Genomic DNA, 27,366 nt, shown 5'->3' with positions numbered 1-27,366 from the left:
TATATAACATACCTTTAGAATTATGGTGATCACATTGTTCCTCAGTGTGTTTCCTATTTCTTTAAATCCCTCCAGCTGAGCTGCCCCCTTCATACCCTTTATAAGAAGTGGTATATTTCCCTCAAAAGTGGGACCCTGCAAGAAGATTGGCATTTGTAACAAGGGATTACCATGTCCAATAAAACAGCCAACTCACAAAAACAAATTGTGTATGTTACCAACAGGCAAACCATTAATGCCGGTAAAAGCATGGATGACATGAAATTTAGCATTACAATTTTCTAAAGCTTCTAGGCAGATGGTACCAAATGGTATTACTGCTCCATACTGGGTAAACATCTAAATCTTACTTGTTAATCTGCTTTTTAGGGAGTATAATTACCACTGAAGGAAATTATATAAATATTACTGGAATCATAGTCCATAGTCAAATGTAGTCTTACAAACACCGTCGTAAGTATAAAAAGCTAATTTCATATTGCACTTAGGATCTGATATCTGAACTGAAAACATAATATTATCTTTCCTTAAATGCCTGAAAGTCTAATATGGTATCCCATAAAACTTTCAAAATGAGTCAATTCAGTACCTCCATACATGGTGTCCAATACCGTAATCTGGTGCAGAGATCAGGGAGCTTGAAGACTCTGACAGCTTCTTTAAGGCACACAGCAAGAAAGGAGACTGGCAGTGAACCCCCCATCACCAGCTTTACACACATTTCAAGGTCTTGTGTAGAAAGCTGTTCTATAATCTGATCTGATCTATCCACAGAACACTGTATGGAAGAAAATCTCATCAATAACATAAGGCAAAAACCTTAGAACTAATCAGGATTTGAAGGCTATTCATAAAAATACATGAACTGACACACACACAACACTTTACACTGCTGCCCCCAATCTGATCTCAAAGTCTGATTAACTTTCCCTATGGCACACTATTCATTCTTTCACTCTTGTACAGATATTACTTCAATTTCTACTCCTGCAAGCTGGCTGCCTCCATGCCTCTGCCATTAGCTAGACAATGTAATACTCAGATACCAACTGCATCATGCACTTACTGTGTGGCTGTTGGTAACTCAAGGGTGGGCCACTGTAATATATGTTTCTTTACTAACAAAATAAGATCTCAAATCTTTACCTCTTTTGTATTCTCTGACAACTATAAACCTCTTTTTTTTTTCAAGGTGCCTTTTAAATGTTCCTCTAAAGAAATTTTTTTTTTTTTTTTTTTTATACTTTGTCGCTGTCTCCCGTGTTTGCGAGGTAGCACTAAAGAAATACCCTCAATAAAAACTTTTCTTCATATCTCATAGCTCTAATTTCAAGAAATTATTGCTATCAGCACTCTTTATAGTGAGAAATTATGAGTATGGGAAGAAACTGAATTTCAAGAGTGTTAAATTCAACAAAGTTACAAGAGTCACAATGGAAACTTCTACTCCAGTATGGGTTCAAAGAAGTTGTGATAATAAGAGATCCATAGTGGTGCAATAGATGGCAAAGCAAATGTGAAGGAAGTAAAAAGATGTAAGGCTACTATGCCATGGGCTTCCATGGTGTAGCGGTTAGCATTCCCAACCATTAAGCATTCACAGGCCACCCAGGGTTGAGCGCATAGGTTCGAATCCTAGTTGTGGCAGTCAGTCCATAGTCAACCCAGCTGTTCATCCACCCCTAGGAGGTGGTCAAGAAAATGGGTACCTGGCTCAGACTAGGGTATTATTACACGAAAGTGCACTTGAGAAGTTATCATGTTTCATTTCCCAGTGGACTCATAGTAATATAAATGTGAATGAGAGTAAATGTGAATAAGAACAAGGTTATTAGGTTCAGCAGGGTAGAGGGACAAGTTAGTTGAAATGTAAGTTTGAACAGAGAAAAATTGGAGGAAGTGAAGTTTTTTAAATATCTGGGAGTGGATATAGCAGCGAATGGAACCATGGAAGCATAAACAAGTCACAGGGTGGGGAAGGGTGAAAAGGTTCTGTGAGCGATGAAGAATGTGTGGAAAGAGAGAACGTTATCTCAGGGCAAATATGGGTATGTTTGAAGGAATAGTAGTGCCAACAATATTATATGGTTGCGAGGCATGGGCTATACACAGGGCTGTACAGAGGAGGGTGGATGTGTTGAAAATGAAATGTTTGAGGACAATATGTGGTGTGAGGTGGTTTGATCAAGTAAGCAATGAAAGGGTAGGAGAGAGGTGTGGTAATAAAAAGAGTGTAGCTGAGAAAGCAGAAGAGTGCATGTTGAAATGGTCTGGACATATGGAGAGAATGAGTGAGGAAAGGTTGAAAAAGAGGATATATATGTCAGAGGTGGAGGGAACAAGAAGTGGGAGACCAAATTGGAGGAGGAAGGATGGAGTGAAAAGGATTTTGGGTGATCAGGGCCTAACCATACAGGAAGGTAAGAAGCATGCAAGGAATAGAATGAATTGAAACAATATGGTATACCGGGGTTGATATGCTGTCAATGGACTGAAGCAGGGCATGTGAAATGTCTGGGGTAATCTAAGGAAAGGTCTGTGGGGCCTGGATGTGGATAGGGAGCTGTGGTTTCAGTGCATTACACATGGCAGCTAATGACTGAGTGTGAATGAATGTGACCTTTTTTGTCTGTTTTCCTGGCTCTATCTCGCTAAAGCAGGGGGCAGCGATGCTGTTTCCTAAAGGATGGGGTAGCAACAGGTATGGATGAAGGCAAGCAAATATGAATATGTACATGTGTATATATGTGTACATGTCTGTGTATGTATATGTGTTGATTTATATTTATTTATTTATTTTGCTTTGTCGCTGTCTCCCGCGTTTGCGAGGTAGCGCAAGGAAACAGACGAAAGATATGGCCCAACCCACCCCCATACACATGTATATACACACACGCAAATATACATACCCATACATCTCAATGTACACATATATATACACACACAGACACATACATATATACACATGCACACAATTCACACTGTCTGCCTTTATTCATTCCCATCGCCACCTCGCCACACATGGAATAACATCCCCCTTCCCCCTCATGTGTGCGAGGTAGTACTAGGAAAAGACAACAAAGGCCCCATTCATTCACACTCAGTCTCTAGCTGTCATGCTATAATGCACCGAAACCACAGCTCCCTTTCCACATCCAGGCCCCACACAACTTTCCATGGTTTACCCCAGACGCTTCACATGCCCTGATTCAATCCATTGACAGCACATCTACCCCGGTATACCACATCGATCCAATTCACTCTATTCCTTGCCCTCCTTTCACCCTCCTGCATGTTCAGGCCCCGATCACTCAAAATCTTTTTCACTCCATCTTTCCACCTCCAATTTGGTCTCCCACTTCTCCTCGTCCCCTCCACCTCCGACACATATATCCTCTTAGTCAATCTTTCCTCACTCATTCTCTCCATGTGCCCAAACCATTTCAAAACACCCTCTTTTGCTCTCTCAACCACGCTCTTTTTATTTCCACACATCTCTCTTACCCTTACGTTACTTACTCAATCAAACCACCTCACACCACACATTGTCCTCAAACATCTCATTTCCAGTGTGTATATGAGTGAATTTGCCGCTCTTCGTCTGTTTCCTGAAGCTTCCTTCCTGACATGGGAAACTGCAATCAAGTATAATAACTAAGTAAATAAATATACACAGCCTTAATGGAATGGCCTCGATTAAGACCTCAGGGGCCCATGCTGTCTCAGCTAACATAAAAAAAAATCTTTTCTTTCTTTCATACTATTCGCCCTTTCCCGCATTAGCGAGGTTGCGTTAAGAACAGAGGACTGGGCCTTTGAGGGAATATCTTCACCTGGCCCCCTTCTCTGTTCCTTCTTTTGGAAAATAAAAAAAAAGAAAAAAACGAGAGGGGAGGATTTCCAGCCACCCGCTCCCTTCCCTTTTATTCGTCTTCTAAGACACACAGGGAATACGTGGGAAGTGTTCTTTCTCCCCTATCCCCAGGGATAATATATATATATATATATATATATATATATATATATATATATATATATATATATATATATATATATATATATATTTTTTTTTTGCTTTGTCGCTGTTTCCCGCATCTGCGAGGCAGCGCAAGGAAACATACAAAAGAAATGGCCCAACCCACCCCCACACACATGTACATACACACGTCCACACACGCAAACATACACACCCACACAGGAAGGATACATGATAAAACTTTGATGAACATCATTACTCGTTATAGAAAGAAGTTGGTCCATTTACAATAAGAGAAATGAATTGGCTATAACTTGGATATTCAACCCTCTCAATCAACATCCATCCTTCCATGCAACTTACCCAGTAAACTCAGAACAGTCACTTTTGTCCCTCTTGCCTTAATAAAATGGCATTCTGCAAGTACTCCACTACTCCTCTAACACCTCATCCTAAGCCATAGATATTGTACACTGAAAATTCTGACTAACCTGTCAACATACGTTCTCCATACTTGTTTGCCATCTCCCACATTAGCATGGTAGCACCAAGAGTAGACAAAGAAATAGCCTAATTTGCTCACGTCCATTCTCAAACTTTCATGTACAACACACTAAAACTAGAGCACCTCTATCTATAACCAACCTCCTAAACCTTTCTTTGGTTTCCCTTGAACTCTTCATATGCCCTGGATCATGTTGCTCCCAATGTCTCATGCATGCCTCACACCCTTCTCCATGTTCAAGCTTTGACCTCTTAAACTTTTTTCACTCCAACCATCCCTCTCCAATTTGGTCTCCCCTTTCTCCTTGTCCTTTCCACTTCCAACACATATACCCTATTTGTCAAACTCTCCACAACCATCCTTTCTATATGTCCTGACCATTTCAGCAGAACCCCCTTGGCTCTCAACTGTACTCTTCATATTACAACATCCCTCTCTTACCTTATCATGCCTTAAATGATTATTCCTTCTCACATCACATTGTTCTCAAGAGTTTCACTTCCAGCACAACCAACCTGTTCCTTACTTTTTTAACTATGGCCCAAGCCTCATATCCATACAACACTGCTAGGATTACTATACCATTAAACATACCCATATTTGCCCTCAAAGACAATTACCTCTCTTTCTACACAATCCTCAATGCACCCAAGGACCTTAACCCCCTCACACACCCTACGACTAACTTCAACTTCCATAGTTATATCTGCTGCCATATCCACCACCAGGTATCTGAAAGACTCCACTTTCTCCAGCTTCTCTTTGCTCCAACTCATGCTCTAGCCAACCTGTTTCCCCTCCTAAACTTTACAACCTTACTTTAACTTTTCTCAATTTTTTCCTTTCATGCACTCTTCCAGTAACCAGCTCATAAAAACTTCTCTCTCAAATCTACCACCACAGCTGTCAAAAAGATAACAACTGACTCTCCTCTCAGGCATCATCCTACAGGCAGGATATTAAATGAGTAAATGGTTAGCAGCCATGAGACAACAAACAATACAACAAGCAAGCAGTAAGGTTAGTGCCACATGCTAACCCTGCCACCATAGCAAAATCACATCATAGGTACTCATATGCAGGTAAGTACCCCCAACAGACTGCAAACCTACCCCTCTTTCCAAGACCCTCTCATTTACCTCCCTCATCACCCTATCCATAAAACAGCCATGATGACAGCACAGCCTTGCTGCAAACCCATTTTCACCTGGAACCTCTCACACTCCTTTCTTCCTACTTATGTACATGCCTTATTCTCACACAGTTCCTAACACCATCCACAGACCATCTCTATCAACCTTACATGTTTTCTCCAGATCTATAAATGCCACATCGCCAGGGGATAGGGGAGAAAGAAAACGTCACAAGAATTCCCCGCATGTCATAGAAGGTGACTAAAGAGGGTGGGAGTGAGGGACCTGGAAACCCTCCCCCCCATCGTATTTAAATTTCTAAAAGGGGAAACAGAAGGAGTCATGTGGGGAGTGCTCATCCTCCTTGAAGGTTCAGATTGGGGGTGTCTAAATGTGTGTGGATGTAACCAAAATGAGAAAAAAGGAGAGATAGGTAGTATGTTTGAGGAAAGGAACCTGGATGTTTTGGCTCTGAGTGAAACAAAGCTCAAGGGGAAAGGGGCAGAGTAGTTTGGGAATGTAATGGTAATAAAGTCAGGGGTTGATGAGAGGACAAGAGCAAAAGAGGGAGTATAACTACTCCTGCATCAGTTGTGGGAGTATGTGATAGTGTAAGAAAGTAAATTCTAGACTGATGTGGGTAAAACTGAAAGTGAATGGAGAGAAAAGTGTGATTATTAGTGCCTAAGCACCTGGTCAAGAAAAGAAAGATTATGAGAAGCAAGTGTTTTGGGAGCAGCTAAGTGAGCGTGCTAGCAGCTTTGATGCACCAGACTGGGTTATAGTGATGGGTGATTTGAATGCAAAGGTGAGTAATGTGGCAGTTAAGGGTATAATTAGCAAACATGGGGTGTTCAGTGTTGTAAATGGAAATGTGTGCTGAAAAAGGACTGGTGATTGGAAACACCTGGGTTAAAAAGAGATATAAAAATGTATACATATGTATATGTACTAATACATATGTATACGTACGTATACATATGTATACGTACGCCAGTAGGAGAGATGGTCAAAGAGCGTTACTGGATTATGTGTTAACTGAAAGGTGTGTAAAAGAGAGACTTGGATGTTAATGTACTGAGAGGGGCAGCAGGAGGGATGTCTGATCACTATCTTGTGGAGGTGAAGGTGAAGATTTTTAGGTTTCCAGAAAAGAAGAGAGAATGTTGGGGAGAAGAGAGTGGGGAGAGTAAGTGAGCTTGGAAAGAGACTTGTGTGAGGAAGCACCATGAGAGACTGAGTGCACAATGGCAAAAGGAGGAAGCAAATGACGTGAGGAGAATGGGGGAGGAATGGGATGTATTTAGGGAAGCAGTCATGATGGCTTGCCCAAAAGATGCACGTGGCATGAGAAAGGTGGGAGGTGGGAAGATTAAAAAGGGTTGTGAGTGGTATGATGAAGAATTAAGGTTATCAGTGAAAGAGAAGAGAGAGGCATTTGGACAATTCTTGTAAGGAAGTAGTACATATGACTGGGAGATGTATGAAAGAAAGCAGCAGGAGGTCAAGAGAAAGGTGCAAGAGGTGAAAAACAGGGCAATTGAGAGTTGGGGTGAGACAGCATCATTAAATTTCTGGGAGAATAAAAAAGATGTTTTGGAAGGAGGTAAATAACATGCGTAAGACAAGAGAACAAATGGGAACTTCGGTGAAGGGGGCAAATGGGGACGTAATAACAAGTAGTGATGAAGTGAGGAAATGGAGTGAGTATTTTGAAGGTTTGTTGAATGTGTTTGATAATAAGAGTGTTTTGGTCAGTGTGGTGTGCGAAGGGAGAGCGTCAGGAAGAAGGGGTTGGTAAACAGAGAAGAGGTAGTGAAAGCTTTAAGGAAGATGAAAGCTGGCAATGAGGGAGGTTTGGTTGGTCTGCACGGGAATGTATCAAAAAAGGGGTTAACTGTGGCATTGATTGATTGGCAAGGATATTCAATGTGCAAATGGATCATGGTGAAGTGCCTGAGGATTGGCAGAATGCATGCACAGTGCCACCGTTCAAAGGCAAAGGGGATAAAGGTGAGTGTTCAAATTACAGAGGTATAAGTTTGTTAAGTATTCCTGGGAAATTATATGGTAGGGTACTGATTGAGAAGGTATAGGCATGCACAGAGCATCAGATTAGGGAAGAGCAGTATGGTTTCAAAAGTGGTAGAGCATGAGTGGAGCAGGTATTTGCTTTTCATAATGCATGTGAGTAATACTTGGAAAAACAGATGGATTTGCATGTTGCATTTATGGATCTGGAGAAGGCACATGACAGGGTTGACAGAGATGCTTTGAGGAAGATTTTAAGAGTATATGGTGTGGGAGGTAATTCAACAGAAGCAATGAAAAGTTTTTACCAAGGATGTAAGGCATCTGTATGAGTAGGGAGAAAGGAGAGTGATTGGTTCCCAGTGAATGTCAGTTTGTGGCAGGGGTGCGTGATGTCTCCATGGTTGTTTAATCTGTTTATGGATGGGGTGGTTAGGAAGGTGAATGCAAGAGTTTTGGAAAGGCAAGTATACAGTCTGGTGTGGATGAGAGGGCTTGGGAAGTGAGTCAGTTGTTATTCACTGAGGAAACAGCACTGATGGCTGATTCGGGTGAGAAACTGCAGGGGATGGTGACTGAATTTGGTAAACTGTGTGAAAGGAGAAAGTTGAAAGTAAATGTGAATAAGAGCAAGGTTATTAGGTTCAGTAGGGTTGAGGGACAAGTTATTGGGAGGTAAGTTTGAATGGAGAAAAATTAGGGGAAGTGAAGTGTTTTAAATATCTGGGAGTGGACATATCAGCGAATGGAACCATGGAAGTGGAAGTGAGTCACTGGGTGGGAGAGCAGTCAAAGGTTCTGGAAGCATTGAGGAATGTGTGGAAGGCAAGAACGTTATCTCGGAGCAAAAATGTTATATGGTTGCGAGGCATGGGCTATAGAGTTGTGCAGAGGAAGGTGGGTGTGTTGGAAATGAGATGTTTCAGGACAACATGTGGTGTGCGGTGGTTTGATTGAGTAAGTAATGAAAGGGTAAGAAAGATGTGTGGTAATAAAGAGTGTGGTTAAGAGAGCAGAAGAGGGTGTATTGAAATGGTTTGGTCACATAGATAGAATGAGTGAGGAAAGATTGACAAAGAGGATATATGTGTCAGAGGTGGAGGGAACAAGAAGTGGGAGACCAAATTGGAGGTGGAAGGATGGAGTGAAAAAGATTTTGAGCAATCGGGGCCTGAACATAAAGGAGGGTGAAAGGCGTGCAAAGAATAGAGTGAACTGGAAAGACGTGGTACACAGGGGTCGACATTTTGTCAATAGATTGAACCAGGGTATGAGAAGCGTCTATGGTAAACCATGGAAAGTTTTGTGGGGCCTAGATGTGGAAAGGGAGCTGTGGTTTCGGTGCATTACACATGAGAGCTAGAGAATGAGTGTGAACGAATTTGGCCTTTGTTGTCTTTTTCCTATTCTTTTGTCTGTTTCCTTGTGCTACCTCGCTAACACGGGAGACAGTGACAAAGTACAATAAAATGTAAATACACACATATACACATGTACATATCCATACTTGCTGCCTTCATCCATTCCCGTCGCCACCCTGCCACACATGAAATAGCATATATATACATAAGCACCCATATACATAATATACATACATATACATACATACACATGTATATATTCATCCTTGCGTGTCTTCAGTCCATTCCCGGCGCCATCCTGCCCCCACAGGAAACAGCATAGCTGCCCCCCGATTCAGCAAGTTAGCACCAGGAAAACAGACAGAAAAGGCCACATTTATTCAAACTCAGTCTCTAGTTTTCATGTGTAATGCACCAAAACCACAGCTCCCTATCCACATCCAGTTTCCCGCAGACCTTTCCATGGTTTACCTCAGACATTTCACATGCCCTGGTTCAGTCCACTGACAGCACATCGACCCCAGTATACCACATCATTCCAATTCACTCTATTCCATGCACACCTTTCACCTCCTTGTATGTTCAGGCCCCGATGCACGAGACCAGGTTATAGTGATGGGTGATTTGAATGCAAAGGTGAGTAATGTGGCAGTTGAGGGAATAATTGGTATACATGGGGTGTTCAGTGTTGTAAATGGAAATGGTGAAGAGCTTGTAGATTTATGTGCTGAAAAAGGACTGATGATTGGGAATACCTGGTTTAAAAAGCGAGATATACATAAGTATACTTATGTAAGTAGGAGAGATGGCCAGAGAGCGTTATTGGATTACGTGTTAATTGACAGGCGTGCGAAAGAGAGACTTTTGGATGTTAATGTGCTGAGAGGTGCAACTGGAGGGATGTCTGATCATTATCTTGTGGAGGCTAAGGTGAAGATTTGTATGGGTTTTCAGAAAAGAAGAGTGAATGTTGGGGGTGAAGAGGGTGGTGAGAGTAAGTGAGCTTGGGAAGGAGACCTGTGTGAGGAAGTACCAGGAGAGACTGAGTACAGAATGGAAAAAGGTGAGAACAATGGAAGTAAGGGGAGTGGGGGAGGAATGGGATGTATTTAGGGAATCAGTGATGGATTGCGCAAAAGATGCTTGTGGCATGAGAAGAGTGGGAGGTGGGTTGATTAGAAAGGGTAGTGAGTGGTGGGATGAAGAAGTAAGAGTATTAGTGAAAGAGAAGAGAGAGGCATTTGGACGACTTTTGCAGGGAAAAAATGCAATTGAGTGGGAGATGTATAAAAGAAAGAGACAGGAGGTCAAGAGAAAGGTGCAAGAGGTGAAAAAAAGGGCAAATGAGAGTTGGGGTGAGAGAGTATCATTAAATTTTAGGGAGAATAAAAAGATGTTCTGGAAGGAGGTAAATAAAGTGCATAAGACAAGGGAGCAAATGGGAACTTCAGTGAAGGGCGCAAATGGGGAGGTGATAACAAGTAGTGGTGATGTGAGAAGGAGATGGAGTGAGTATTTTGAAGGTTTGTTGAATGTGTTTGATGATAGAGTGGCAGATATAGGGTGTTTTGGTCGAGGTGGTGTGCAAAGTGAGAGGGTTAGGGAAAATGATTTGGTAAACAGAGAAGAGGTAGTGAAAGCTTTGCGGAAGATGAAAGCCGGCAAGGCAGCAGGTTTGGATGGTATTGCAGTGGAATTTATTAAAAAAGGGGGTGACTGTATTGTTGACTGGTTGGTAAGGTTATTTAATGTATGTATGACTCATGGTGAGGTGCCTGAGGATTGGTGGAATGCGTGCATAGTGCCATTGTACAAAGGCAAAGGGGATAAGAGTGAGTGCTCAAATTACAGAGGTATAAGTTTGTTGAGTATTCCTGGTAAATTATATGGGAGGGTATTGATTGAGAGGGTGAAGGCATGTACAGAGCATCAGATTGGGGAAGAGCAGTGTGGTTTCAGAAGTGGTAGAGGATGTGTGGATCAGGTGTTTGCTTTGAAGAATGTATGTGAGAAATACTTAGAAAAGCAAATGGATTTGTATGTAGCATTTATGGATCTGGAGAAGGCATACGATAGAGTTGATAGAGATGCTCTGTGGAAGGTATTAAGAATATATGGTGTGGGAGGAAAGTTGTTAGAAGCAGTGAAAAGTTTTTATCGAGGATGTAAGGCATGTGTACGTGTAGGAAGAGAGGAAAGTGATTGGTTCTCAGTGAATGTAGGTTTGCGGCAGGGGTGTGTGATGTCTCCATGGTTGTTTAATTTGTTTATGGATGGGGTTGTTAGGGAGGTAAATGCAAGAGTTTTGGAAAGAGGGGCAAGTATGAAGTCTGTTGGGGATGAGAGAGCTTGGGAAGTGAGTCAGTTGTTGTTCGCTGATGATACAGCGCTGGTGGCTGATTCATGTGAGAAACTGCAGAAGCTGGTGACTGAGTTTGGTAAAGTGTGTGGAAGAAGAAAGTTAAGAGTAAATGTGAATAAGAGCAAGGTTATTAGGTACAGTAGGGTTGAGGGTCAAGTCAATTGGGAGGTTAGTTTGAATGGAGAAAAACTGGAGGAAGTGAAGTGTTTTAGATATCTGGGAGTGGATCTGGCAGCGGATGGAACCATGGAAGCGGAAGTGGATCATAGGGTGGGGGAAGGGGCGAAAATTCTGGGGGCCTTGAAGAATGTGTGGAAGTCGAGAACATTATCTCGGAAAGCAAAAATGGGTATGTTTGAAGGAATAGTGGTTCCAACAATGTTGTATGGTTGCGAGGCGTGGGCTATGGATAGAGTTGTGCGCAGGAGGATGGATGTGCTGGAAATGAGATGTTTGAGGACAATGTGTGGTGTGAGGTGGTTTGATTGAGTGAGTAACGTAAGGGTAAGAGAGATTTTTTTTTTTTTTTTTTATACTTTGTCGCTGTCTCCCGCGTTTGCGAGGTAGCGCAAGGAAACAGACGAAAGAAATGGCCCAACCCCCCCCCATACACATGTACATACACACGTCCACACACGCAAATATACATACATACACAGCTTTCCATGGTTTACCCCAGACGCTTCACATGCCTTGATTCAAATCCACTGACAGCACGTCAACCCCTGTATACCACATCGCTCCAATTCACTCTATTCCTTGCCCTCCTTTCACCCTCCTGCATGTTCAGGCCCCGATCACACAAAATCCTTTTCACTCCATCTTTCCACCTCCAATTTGGTCTCCCTCTTCTCCTCGTTCCCTCCACCTCCGACACATATATCCTCTTGGTCAATCTTTCCTCACTCATTCTCTCCATGTGCCCAAACCATTTCAAAACACCCTCTTCTGCTCTCTCAACCACGCTCTTTTTATTTCCACACATCTCTCTTACCCTTACGTTACTTACTCGATCAAACCACCTCACACCACACATTGTCCTCAAACATCTCATTTCCAGCACATCCATCCTCCTGCGCACAACTCTATCCATAGCCCACGCCTCGCAACCATACAACATTGTTGGAACTACTATTCCTTCAAACATACCCATTTTTGCTTTCCGGGATAATGTTCTCGACTTCCACACATTTTTCAAGGCTCCCAAAATTTTCGCCCCCTCCCCCACCCTATGATCCACTTCCGCTTCCATGGTTCCATCCACTGACAGATCCACTCCCAGATATCTAAAACACTTCACTTCCTCCAGTTTTTCACCATTCAAACTCACCTCCCAATTGACTTGACCCTCAACCCTACTGTACCTAATAACCTTGCTCTTATTCACATTTACTCTTAACTTTCTTCTTCCACACACTTTACCAAACTCCGTCACCAGCTTCTGCAGTTTCTCACATGAATCCGCCACCAGCGCTGTATCATCAGCGAACAACAACTGACTCACTTCCCAAGCTCTCTCATCCCCAACAGACTTCATACTTGCCCCTCTTTCCAAGACTCTTGCATTTACCTCCCTAACAACCCCATCCATAAACAAATTAAACAACCATGGAGACATCACACACCCCTGCCGCAAACCTACATTCACTGAGAACCAATCACTTTCCTCTCTCCCCTACACGAACACATGCCTTACATCCTCGATAAAAACTTTTCACTGCTTCTAACAACTTGCCTCCCACACCATATATTCTTCATACCTTCCACAGAGCATCTCTATCAACTCTATCATATGCCTTCTCCAGATCCATAAATGCTACATACAAATCCATTTGCTTTTCTAAGTATTTCTCACATACATTCTTCAAAGCAAACACCTGATCCACACATCCTCTACCACTTCTGAAACCACACTGCTCTTCCCCAAGAGAGATGTGTGGAAATAAAAATAAATAAAAAGAGCGTGGTTGAGAGAGCAGAAGAGGGTGTTTTGAAGTGGTTTGGGCACATGGAGAGAATGAGTGAGGAAAGATTGACCAAGAGGATATATGTGTCGGAGGTGGAGGGAACGAGGAGAAGAGGGAGACCAAATTGGAGGTGGAAAGATGGAGTAAAAAAGATTTTGTGTGATCGGGGCCTGAACATGCAGGAGGGTGAAAGGAGGGCAAGGAATAGAGTGAATTGGAGCGATGTGGTATACCGCGGTTGACGTGCTGTCAGTGGATTGAATCAAGGCATGTGAAGCGTCTGGGGTAAACCATGGAAAGCTGTGTAGGTATGTATATTTGCGTGTGTGGACGTATGTATATACATGTGTATGGGGGGGGGTTGGGCCATTTCTTTCGTCTGTTTCCTTGCGCTACCTTGCAAACACGGGAGACAGCGACAAAGTATAATAAAAAAAAATAAATACTTCCATCTCCAATTTGGTCTCCCGCTTCTCCATGTTCCCTCCACCTCTGACACATATATCCTGTTTGTCAATCTTTCCTCACTCATTCTCTCCATATATACAAACCATTTCAACACATCCTCTTCTGCTCTCTCTCAACCACCCTCTTTTTATTACTTAATATCTCTCTTACCCTTTCATTATTTACTCGATCAAACCACCTCACACCACACTTTGTCCTCAAACATTTCATTTCCAACACATCCACCCACCTCCATACAACCCTATCTACATATCTATAGCCAATGCCTCACAACCAAATAATATTGTTGGAACTACTATTCCTTCAAATATACAAACATAAATGTGTAAAATCATACCTGGAATGAAAAGGTTAATCACAGGGGCCTTTTGCCCACCTCTGTGTGTGTGTGTGTGTGTGTGTGTGTGTGTGTGTGTGTGTGACACCAACATAGAGGAAAATAAACTAATTTTTTTCCTTTAGTTATGGATAATATGCATATATTCTGAAAGGACTAAAGACCTGAATGTCTTTATTTACTGTATACAAGAAATTACCTTAAGATCAACAAAGCAGTTAAAGGATTAACCAGATGATCTTTAAATATTCCACATTGCTTGAATGGCCATTATTTGTTTCAAACAATTTTTCTTTTTCCATTATCTTTAGCATCACTTGCAAAACAAATAACATTCATGCACTTCTCAATTAAAAAAAACAATAACACATACCTTGAACATATCAAAGCTTATCAAACAAGCATCAATAAGACTATGTGCTATCATCAGGTGAAGGACCTCATCAGTCTTGTCATTCCTCAGACCATAACACAACAGAGCCATAGACATGAAGTGAGATAACAAGCAGTCTTCTGATCCTAGCTGGCTCTTAACATGGTTCCACAAAGCTGTCTGTTCTTCCTTGGACAATGTGCCTAAGACTTTGGGTAAAGCTTTCCATATTTTCTTGAAATATAGCTTTGTTTTGGAAGAATTTTGGTCCAATAAGTAAGGGCTCAATTCTAGAGATAAGGCAGATAAAAGTGAAATTCTTTCTGCCATCTTAGATTTCAACACAATTTTTGCTGCATCATTGTCAAAAAAGTTTTTTCCAAATAACACAAATGGCAAACACATAAAAAGTACAGTCATCTGCAGATCTTCATCATATCTATCAACCAACGTTTCTGATAGTACTCTTAAACATGCAAACTTGACCTCTGTCCACTTGTTCTTCCTTTCATGTGACTTAACCAGCAACTTCTGACACTCCTTCACTAAATATGATACTTCTAACATTCTGAGGCCCTTTGTTAATGTCAGTGCTTTCAAGACAATGCCCGGAAACTCGTCTGCCAACATGTTCTTCATATTTCCCTTGATAAACATCTCATCCTCCTCCTGAAACAGACAAAAGAAAAGACAATGAAAAACTTCACAAGTAAACCCTATTCTAGACTAATTTGTAGCTTCAACATGAAATAAGCTTTTCTACATCAACAACAATAAATTTATTATTTTCATTTTGCTTTGTCGCTGTCTCCCGCGTTAGCGAGGTAGCGCAAGGAAACAGATGAAAGAAATGGCTCAACCCACCCACATACTATTGTATATACATCCACGTCCACACATGCAAATATACATACCTATACATCTCAACGTATACATATATATACACAAACAAACATGTGATAAACATCTCATCCTCCTCCTGAAACAGACAAAAGAAAGGACGATGGAAAACTTCACAAATAAATCCTATTCTAGACTAATTTGTAGCTTCAACATGAAATAAGCTTTTCTACACCAACAACAATAAATTTATTATTATTTTCACTTTGCTTTGTCACTGTCTCCCGCGTTAGCAAGGTAGCGCAAGGAAACAGACAAAATAAATGGCTCAACCCACCAACATACACATGCATATACATCCACGTCCACACACGCAAATATACATACCTATACATCTCAACGTATACATATATATACACACACAAACATATACATATATACACATGTACATACTTCATACTGTCTGCTTTTATTCATTCCCATTGCCACCCCGCCACACATGAAATAACAACCCCCTCCACCCAAATGTACACGTCCACACACGAAAATATACATACCTATACATCTCAATGTATACATATATATACACACACAGACATATACATATATACACATGTACATAATTCATACTGTCTGCCTTTATCAATTCCCATCGCCACCTCGCCACACATGGAATAACAACCCCCTCCCCCCTCATGTGTGCGGGGTAGCGCTAGGAAAAGAAAACAAAAGGCCCCATTCGTGCACACTCAGACTCTAGCTGTCATGTAATAATGCACCGAAACCACAGCCCCCTTTCCACATCCAGGCCCCACACAACTTTCCATGGTTTACCCTAGACACTTCACATGCCCTGGTTCAATCCATCGACATCACGTCGACCCCAGTATACCACATCGTTCCAGTTCACTCTATTCCTTGCACGCCTTTCACCCTCCTGCATGTTCAGGTCCCGATCACTCAAATCTTTTTCACTCCATCTTTCCACCTCCAATTTGGTCTCCCACTTCTCGTTCCCTCCACCTCTGACACATATATCGTCTTGGTTAATCTTTCCTCACTCATTCTCTCCATGTGACCAAACCATTTCAAAACACCCTCTTCTGCTCTCTCAACCACATTCTTTTTATTTCCACACAACTCTCTTACCCTTACATTACTTACTCGATCAAACCACCTCACACCACATATTGTCCTCAAACATCTCATTTCCAGCACATCCACCCTCCTGCACACAACTCTATCCATAGCCCATGCCTCATAACCATACAACATTGTTGGAACCACTATTCCTTCAAACATACCCATTTTTGCTTTACGAGATAATGTTCTCGACTTCCAAACTTTCTTCAAGGCTCCCAGAATTTTCGCCCCCTCCCCCACCCTATGATTCACTTCCGCTTCCATGGGTGCATCCGCTGCCAGATCCACTCCCAGATATCTAAAACACTTTACTTCCTCCAGTTTTTCTCCATTCAAACTTACCTCCCAATTGACTTGACCCTCAACCCTACTGTACCTAATAACCTTGCTCTTATTCACATTTACTCTTAACTTTCTTCTGTCACACACTTTACCAAACTCAGTCACAAGCTTCTGCAGTTTCTCACATGAATCAGCCACCAGCGCTGTATCATCGGCGAACAACAACTGACTCAATTCCCAAGCTCTCTCATCCACAACAGACTTCATACTGGCCCCTCTTTCCAAAACTCTTGCATTCACCTCCCTAACAACCCCATCCATAAACAAATTAAACAACCATGGAGACATCACAACACACCCCTAACGCAAACCTACATTCACTGAGAACCAATCACTTTCCTCTCTTCCTACACGTACACATGCCTTACATCCTCGATAAAAACTTTTCACTGCTTCTAACAACTTGCCTCCCACACCATATATTCTTAATACCTTCCACAGAGCATCTCTATCAACTCTATCATAAGCCTTCTCCAGATACATAAATGCTACAAACAAATCCATTTGCTTTTCTAAGTATTTCTCACATACATTCTTCAAAGCAAACACCTGATCCACACATCCTCTACCACTTCTGAAACCACACTGCTCTTCCCCAATCTGATGCTCTGTACATGCCTTCACCCTCTCAATCAATACCATCCCATATAATTTACCAGGAATACTCAACAAACTTATACCTCTGTAATTTGAGCACTCACTCTTATCCCCTTTGCCTTTGTACAATGGCACTATGCAAGAATTCCGCCAATCCTTAGGCACCTCACCATGAGTCATCCATACATTAAATAACCTTACCAACCAGTCAACAATACAGTCACCCCCTTTTTTAATAAATTCCACTGCAATACCATCCAAACCTGCTGCCTTGCCAGCTTTCATCTTCCGCAAAGCTTTTACTACCTCTTCTCTGTTTACCAAATCATTTTCCCTAACCCTCTCACTTTGCACACCACCTCGACCAAAACACCCTATATCTGCCACTCTATCATCAAACACATTCAATAAACCTTCAAAATACTCACTCCATCTCCTTCTCACATCACCACTACTTGTTATCACCTCCCCATTAGCCCCTTCACTGAAGTTCCCATTTGCTCCCTTGTCTTATGCACTTTATTTACCTCCTTCCAAAACATCTTTTCATTCTCCCTAAAATCTAATGATACTCTCTCACCCCAACTCTCATTTGCCCTCTTTTTCACCTCTTGCACCTTTCTCTTGACCTCCTGTCTCTTTCTTTTATACATCTCCCACTCATTTGCATTTTTTCCCAGCAAAAATCGTCCAAATGCCTCTCTCTTCTCTTTCACTAATACTCTTACTTCTTCATCCCACCACTCACTACCCTTTCTAATCTGCCCACCTCCCACGCTTCTCATGCCACAAACATCTTTTGCGCAAGCTACCACTGATTCACTAAATACATCCCATTCCTCCCCCACTCCCCTTACATCCTTTCTTCTCACCTTTTTCCATTCTGTACTCAGTCTCTCCTGGTACTTCCTCACACAAGTCTCTTTCCCAAGCTCACTTACTCGCACCACTCTCTTCACCCCAACATTCTCTCTTCTTTTCTGAAAACCCCTACAAGTCTCCACCTTCGCTTCCACAAGATAATGATCAGACATCCCTCCAGTTGCACCTCTCAGCACATTAACATCCAAAAGTCTCTCTTTCATGCGCCTATCAATTAAAACGTAGTCCAATAATGCTCTCTGGCCATCTCTCCTACTTACATACATATACTTAATTATATCTTGCTTTTTAAACCAGGTATTCCCAATCACTAGTCCTTTTTCAGCATATAAATCGACAAGCTCTTCACCATTTCAATTTACAACACTGAACACCCCATGTATACCAATTATTCCCTCAACTGCCACATTACTCACCTTTGCATTCAAATCACCCATCACTATAACCCAGTCTTGTGCATCAAAACCACCAACACACTCATTCAGCTGCTCCCAAAACACTTGCCTCTCATGATCTTTCTTCTCATGCCCAGGTGCATATGCACCAATAATCACCCATCTCTCTCCATCAACTTTCAGTTTTACACATATCAATCTAGAATTTACTTTCTTACACTCTTTCACATACTCCCACAATTCCTGTTTCAGGAGTACTGCTACTCCTTCCCTTGCTCTTGTCCTCTCACTAACCCCTGACTTTACTCCCAAGACATTCCCAAACCACTCTTCCCCTTTACCCTTGAGCTTCGTTTCACTCAGAGCCAAAACATCCCAGTTCCTTTCCTCAAACATACTACCTATCTCTCCTTTTTTCTCATCTTGGTTACATCCAGACACATTTAGACACCCCAATCTGAGACTTCGAGGAGGATGAGCACTACCCGCGTGACTCCTTCTTCTGTTTCCCCTTTTAGAAAGTTAAAATACAAGGAGGGGAGAGTTTCTAGCCCCCCCGCTCCCGTCCCCTTTAGTCGCCTTCTACGACACGTGAGGAATGCGTGGGAATTATTCTTCCTCCCCTATCCCCAGGGATATATACATTTTATTTACTTATTTTGCTTTGTCGCTGTCTCCCGCGTTTGCGAGGTAGCGCAAGTAAACAGACGAAAGAAATGGCCCAACCCACCCCCATACACATGTATATACATACAAATCCACACACACAAATATACATACCCATACATCTCAATGTACACATATATATACGCACACAGACACATACATATATACACATGCACACAATTCACACTGCCTTTATTGATTCCCATCGCCACCTCGCCACACATGGAATAACATCCCCCTCCCCCCTCATGTGTGCGAGGTACCGCTAGGAAAAGACAACAAAGGCCCCATTCGTTCACACTCAGTCTCTAGCTGTCATGTAATAATGCACCGAAACCACAGCTCCCTTTCCACATCCAGGCCCCACACAACTTTCCATGGTTTACCCCAGACGCTTTACATGCCCTGATTCAATCCATTGACAGCACGTCAACCCCGGTATACCACATCGATCCAATTCACTCTATTCCTTGCCTGCCTTTCACCTTCCTGCATGTTCAGGCCCCGATCACTCAAAATCTTTTTCACTCCATCTTTCCACCTCAATTTTGGTCTCCCACTTCTCCTCGTTCCCTCCACCTCCGACACATATATCCTCTTGGTTAATCTTTCCTCACTCATTCTCTCCACGTGACCAAACCATTTCAAAACACCCTCTTCTGCTCTCTTAACCACGCTCTTTTTATTTCCACACATCTCTCTTACCCTTACATTACTTACTCGATCAAACCACCTCACACCACATATTGTCCTCAAACATCCCATTTCCAGCACATCCACCCTCCTGCGCACAACTCTATCCATAGCCCACGCCTCGCAACCATACAACATTGTTGGAACCACTATTCCTTCAAACATACCCATTTTTGCTTTACGAGATAATGTTCGCGACTTCCACACATTCTTCAAGGCTCCCAGGATTTTCACCCCCTCCCCCACCCTATGATTCACTTCCGCTTCCATGGTTCCATCCGCTGCCAGATCCACTCCCAGATATCTAAAACACTTTACTTCCTCCAGTTTTTCTCCATTCAAACTAACCTCCCAATTGACTTGACCCTCAACCCTACTGTACCTAATAACCTTGCTCTTATTCACATTTACTCTTAACTTTCTTCTGTCACACACTTTACCAAACTCAGTCACCAGCTTCTGCAGTTTCTCACATGAATCAGCCACCAGCGCTGTATCATCAGCGAACAACAACTGACTCACTTCCCAAGCTCTCTCATCCACAACAGACTTCATACTGGCCCCTCTTTCCAAAACTCTTGCATTCACCTCCCTAACAACCCCATCCATAAACAAATTAAACAACCATGGAGACATCACACACCCCTGCTGCAAACCTACATTCACTGAGAACCAATCACTTTCCTCTCTTCCTACATGTACACATGCCTTACATCCTCGATAAAAACTTTTCACTGCTTCTAACAACTTGCCTCCCACACCATATATTCTTAATACCTTCCATAGAGCATCTCTATCAACTCTATCATATGCCCTCTCCAGATACATAAATGCTACATACAAATCCATTTGCTTTTCTAAGTATTTCTCACATACATTCTTCAAAGCAAACACCTGATCCACACATCCTCTACCACTTCTGAAACCACACTGCTCTTCCCCAATCTGATGCTCTGTACATGCCTTCACCCTCTCAATCAATACCCTCCCATATAATTTGCCAGGAATACTCAACAAACTTATACCTCTGTAATTTGAGCACTCACTCTTATCCCCTTTGCCTTTGTACAATGGCACTATGCACGCATTCCGCCAATCCTCAGGCACCTCACCATGAGTCATACACACATTAAATAACCTTACCAACCAGTCAACAATACAGTCACCCCCTTTTTTAGTAAATTCCACTGCAATACCATCCAAACCTGCTGCCTTGCCGGCTTTCATCTTCCGCAAAGCTTTTACTACCTCTTCTCTGTTTACCAAATCATTTTCCCTAACCCTCTCACTTTGCACACCACCTCGACCAAAACACCCTATATCTGCCACTCTATCATCAAACACATTCAACAAACCTTCAAAATACTCACTCCATCTCCTTCTCACATCACCACTACTTGTTATCATCTCCCCATTTGCGGACTTCACTGAAGTTCCCATTTGCTCCCTTGTCTTACGCACTTTATTTACCTCCTTCCAGAACATCTTTTTATTCTCCCTAAAATTTAATGATACTCTCTCACCCCAACTCTCATTTGCCCTCTTTTTCACCTCTTGCACCTTTCTCTTGACCTCCTGTCTCTTTCTTTTATACATCTCCCACTCAATTGCATTTTTTCCCTGCAAAAATCGTCCAAATGCCTCTCTCTTCTCTTTCACTAATAATCTTACTTCTTCATCCCACCACTCACTACCCTTTCTAATCAACCCACCTCCCACTCTTCTCATGCCACAAGCATCTTTTGCGCAATCCATCACTGATTCCCTAAATACATCCCATTCCTCCCCCACTCCCCTTACTTCCATTGTTCTCACCTTTTTCCATTCTGTACTCAGTCTCTCCTGGTACTTCCTCACACAGGTCTCCTTCCCAAGCTCACTTACTCTCACCACCCTCTTCACCCCAACATTCACTCTTCTTTTCTGAAAACCCATACAAATCTTCACCTTAGCCTCCACTAGATAATGATCAGACATCCCTCCAGTTGCACCTCTCAGCACATTAACATCCAAAAGTCTCTCTTTCGCGCGCCTGTCAATTACCACGTAATCCAATAACGCTCTCTGGCCATCTCTCCTACTTACATACGTATACTTATGTATATCTCACTTTTTAAACCAGGTATTCCCAATCACCAGTCCTTTTTCAGCACATAAATCTACAAGCTCTTCACCATTTCCATTTACAACACTGAACACCCCATGTATACCAATTATTCCCTCAACTGCCACATTATTCACCTTTGCATTCACATCACCCATCACTATAACCCGGTCTCGTGCATCAAAACCACTAACACACTCATTCAGCTGCTCCCAAAACACTTGCCTCTCATGATCTTTCTTCTCATGCCCAGGTGCATATGCACCAATAATCACCCATCTCTCTCCATCAACTTTCAGTTTTACCCATATTAATCGAGAATTTACTTTCTTACATTCTATCACATACTCCCACAACTCCTGTTTCAGGAGTACTGCTACTCCTTCCCTTGCTTTTGTCCTGTCACTAACCCCTGACTTTACTCCCAAGACATTCCCAAACCACTCTTCCCCTTTACCCTTGAGCTTCGTTTCACTCAGAGCCAAAACATCCAGGTTCCTCTCCTCAAACATACTACCTATCTCTCCTTTTTTCACATCTTGGTTACATCCACATACATTTACACACCCCAGTCTGAGCCTTCGAGGAGGATGAGCACTCCCCACGTGACTCCTTCTTCTGTTTCCCATTTTAGAAAGTTAAAAATACAAGGAGGGGAGGATTTCTGGCTCCCCGCTCCCGTCCCCTCTAGGCGCCTTCTACAACACGCGAGGAATGCGTGGAAAGTATTCTTTCACCCCTATCCCCAGGGATAATATATATATATATATATATATACATACATACATACACATACATACACACATACATACACACATATACACACATACACACATACATATATATATACATATGAAAAATGTAACAAATAATTTAGAAACTGCGAGGTAGCGCAAGGAAACAGACGATAGAAATGGCTCAACCCATCCCCATACACATGTATATACACACGTACACACACGCAAATATATATACCTACACAGCTTTCCATGGTTTACCCCAGACGCTTCACATGCCCTGATTAAATCCACTGACAGCACGTCAACCCCGATATACCACATTGATCCAATTCACTCTATTCCTTGCCCTCCTTTCACCCTCCTGCATGTTCAGGCCCCGATCACACAAAATCTTTTTCACTCCATCTTTCCACCTCCAATTTGGTCTCCCTCTTCTCCTCGTTCCCTCCACCTCCGACACATATATCCTCTTGGTCAATCTTTCCTCACTCATTCTCTCCATGTGCCCAAACCATTTCAAAACACCCTCTTCTGCTCTCTCAACCACGCTCTTTTTATTTCCACACATCTCTCTTACCCTTACGTTACTTACTCGATCAAACCACCTCACACCACACATTGTCCTAAAACATCTCATATATATATGTTCGCTGATGATACAGCGCTGGTGACTGAGTTAGGTAAAGTGTGTGAAAGAAGAAAGTTAAGAGTAAATGTGAATAAGAGCAAGGTAATTAGGTACAGTAGGGTTGAGGGTCAAGTCAATTGGGAGGTAAGTTTGAATGGAGAAAAACTGGAGGAAGTAAAGTGTTTTAGATATCTGGGAGTGGATCTGGCAGCGGATGGAACCATGGAAGCAGAAGTGGATCATAGGGTGGGGGAGGGGGCGAAAATTATATATATATATTATATATATATATATATATATATATTTATTTGCTTTGTCGCTGTCTCCCGCGTTAGCGAGGTAGCGCAAGGAAACAGACGACAGAATGGCCCAACCCACCCACATACTACATACATGTCCACACACGCAAATATACATACCTATACATCTCAACGTATACATACATATACACACACAGACATATACATATATACACATGTACATAATTCATACTGTCTGCCTTTATTAATTCCCATCGCCGCCTCGCCAAACATGAAATAACAACCCCCTCCCCCTTCATGTGTTCGAGGTAGTGCTAGGAAAAGACAACAAAGGCCACATTCGTTCACACTCAGTCACTAGCTGTCATGTAATAATGCACTGAAACCACAGCTCCCTTTCCACATCTAGGCCCCACTGAACTTTCCATGGTTTACCCCAGACGCTTCACATGCCCTGGTGAAAGAAGCAAGAAAAAAGGTGTTCTAAGGAGGAGATGGATGGATGGAGTGAAGTCTCTACGATATTAGGGTCTAAACATTCAGGAGGGCAAAGCACTTACTGGACATAATGAGTTGGAGCAATGTGATATATGAGGTCAAGACATACTGTCAACAGGGCAAACTAAGGCACGTGAGGCAATCATGATAACCCAAAGAGTAGTCTGTGGGGTCCTGGATGTAGATGATATTTTCTGATTATGCTTCAATATACAAGAAAGATATAGATTGGATGTGTGCAAAGGAGGCCAATATTCATTAGTTCCTGATGCTACATCACAAGAGTGACAAAGGCATTTAAGCATAAAAAATAAATATTACTGCTGCAAGTATGTGAGTAAGTACTGCTACAGGTATGTGAGTGATGATTTTCTTTTTCATACTATTTGCCATTTTGCACGTTAGCAAGGTAGTGTTAAGAACAAAGGACTGAGCCTTTGAGGGAAATCTTCACTTGGCCCCCTTATCTGTTCCTTCTTTTGGAAAATTAATAATGAGAGGGGAGCATTTCCAGCCCCCCGCTCCCTTCCCTTTTAGTCGCCTTCTACGACACGCAGGGAATAAGTGGGAAGTATTCTTTCTCCCCTATCCCCAGGGATAGTGAGTGATGATTTATTTTTTATTCATTTATTTTGCTTTGTCGGTCTCCCGCGTTTGCGAGGTAGCGCACGGAAACAGACGAAAGAAATGGCCCAACCCACCCCCATAAACATGTATATACATACATGTCCACACATGCAAATATACATACCCATACATCTCAATGTACACATATATATACACAGAGACATATACATATATACACATGCACACAATTCACACTGTCTGCCTTTATTCATTCCCATTGCCACCTCGCCACACATGGAATAACATCCCCCTCCCCCCTCATGTGTGCAAGGTAGCGCTAGGAAAAGACAACAAAGGCCCCATTCGTTCACACTCAGTCTCTAGCTGTCATGCAATAATGCCCGAAACCACAGCTCCCCTTCCACATCCAGGCCCCACAGAACTTTCCATGGTTTACCCCAGACGCCCCACATGCCCTGATGATATATTGGCTAATACATACCACACCTTTGGAGACCTTTTCCACAAAGTTCTCCATGGCAGCTAGTCGAATATCAGCATCAGGATGAATCATATGAACCAAGCTGGTACTTCCACTCTGATTCGTCAATAATTCATTCAGTAACTGAAATAGACATCACATCAATAAAAATCTATCCCAGTCAGCACTAAACAAAATCATGAATATGTGTCTACCCATAAAATTTCAAAACAGTATACCTTTGAACATACACATCCATAAATCCATTACATTACCATAAGCTAAACAAAAAGTATATTTTCAGCAAAGATGCTAAACATAAAGTAAATTTTCAACAAAGCTTACACACTTCAACAATAATTCACTTTAAACCATGCAATACACAATATGGTTAAATTAACCACAAAATCAAAATCTATATTTGTCTGTAATATTCCTAATTCAATTTGACTAACAGTGAAACCAGAAATCCATCAAGGAACAAGGAATTTTGGCAAACATAAACTAAAATTTGAACCAAGAGAATTTACAAGACTAACGTCAGCAGCGATGACATGGTGGTGGAATATCCCGCAGCTGATCCCACACCTGGACCTGGCGCCTCTGATTCATACGAACATGTGGGCACACACACCATGTTCGTAACAATGGAGAAAGATGGGCAATTATTGGTGCCTATGCACCTGGGCATGAGAAGAAAGATCATGAGAATAAAACACAGACTAACAAAACTGCACGTTTGGAAGCAGTTGGTAGCTGGCAGAGACATCTCACTGATTTCCGTGCTTCTGCTTTAAAACATCTGTTGCCACCAAAAGTGCCAGGCCTGAGGATGCCAGTTTCGGCCATCAATGCTAACTCTGGAGATGATCTTATATACAGCACCTGCATGCCTAATGCTTGCACCCGGGAGGATTTACAGGAGAGTCTTCATGAAGTCCTTTGGGAGACTGACATCGTTCCATATGTCATAAGATGTGATGTCCAGGATCCTGAGCTAGTATTCACTGCAGGAGACACTGGCTTTATGAGTTCTACAGTGGGAACAAAGCCCCTCTGATACTCCACAAACTGCTTCACCTTATATGGACTCATGCCAGACATTTGGCAGGATATGAGCAACAAGACGCTCATGAGTTCTTCATTGCAGCCCTTGATGTATTACATCGTCATTGCCAGGATGAGGAAATGTCCCAGTTGCCAATGGAACTACCTTGGCCCACAAGTGATGCTACTACGTTTGTGAATCAAGAACCATTGCAACACAAACCTCGCTAGGTGGTAGAGTGTCCCGCAGTGTATCGAGACAGACTTCCCCAGAACTTTTTTTAAAGGGGAAGTAAATGTTTGTAGTTGTGTTACTGGAGTGATAGTTTTCATACATGGTGCTTTGACAAGAAAATAGTGAAATTGAAAAAAATGTAGCTTAGACATTGAAGCTTATTGATACAGTGGTTAAATTGATGAGAACTACTATTGACGTTTGTGTAAATAAATTAAACATTTCCTTTTTCCATAGCCAGAGGTTGAACCATTATGTGACATTCATTTTTTCATTTCATTTCAAGCTAGAAGTTTCAGTTTTCTAAATTGTTTCTTACATTTTTCACATGTATATATATGTATGTGTGCGTGTGTGTATGTGTACGTGTGTGTGTGTATGTGTGTGTATGTGTATATATATATGTATATTATCCCTGGGGATAGGGGTGAAAGAATACTTCCCACGCACTCCTCGCGTGTCGTAGAAAGCGACTAGAGGGGACGGGAGCGGGGGGCCAGAAATCCTCCCCTCCTTGTATTTTTTTAACTTTCTAAAATGGGAAACAGAAGAAGGAGTCACGCGGGGAGTGCTCATCCTCCTCGAAGGCTCAGATTGGGGTGCCTAAATGTGTGTGGATGTAACCAAGATGTGAAAAAAGGAGAGATAGGTAGTATGTTTGAGGAGAGGAACCTGGATGTTTTGGCTCTGAGTGAAACGAAGCTCAAGGGTAAAGGGGAAGAGTGGTTTGGGAAT

General features: G+C 42.2%; 1 protein-coding gene across 1 annotated transcript in view; it reads right to left on the bottom strand.

Moving 5' to 3' along the window:
- Nucleotides 1–27,366, bottom strand: part of l(2)k09022 (HEAT repeat containing 1 homolog l(2)k09022) — a 341,532-nt gene that overhangs the window by 217,858 nt on the left and 96,308 nt on the right. The window contains exons 10-13 of the mRNA XM_071671810.1: nt 25,371–25,493; nt 14,514–15,182; nt 590–778; nt 13–135 (exon numbers count right to left, since the gene is read on the bottom strand). Of these exons, the coding sequence (XP_071527911.1) occupies nt 13–135; nt 590–778; nt 14,514–15,182; nt 25,371–25,493 (1,104 nt within the window). The remainder of the gene's footprint in view (nt 1–12; nt 136–589; nt 779–14,513; nt 15,183–25,370; nt 25,494–27,366) is intronic.

The sequence above is a fragment of the Panulirus ornatus genome, chromosome 17 (genome assembly GCF_036320965.1).
Source record: "Panulirus ornatus isolate Po-2019 chromosome 17, ASM3632096v1, whole genome shotgun sequence".
Classification (NCBI taxonomy): Eukaryota; Metazoa; Arthropoda; class Malacostraca; order Decapoda; family Palinuridae; genus Panulirus; species Panulirus ornatus.
Note: the sequence above shows the minus strand (reverse complement) of the source record. Positions and strands in the feature narration are given on the sequence as shown.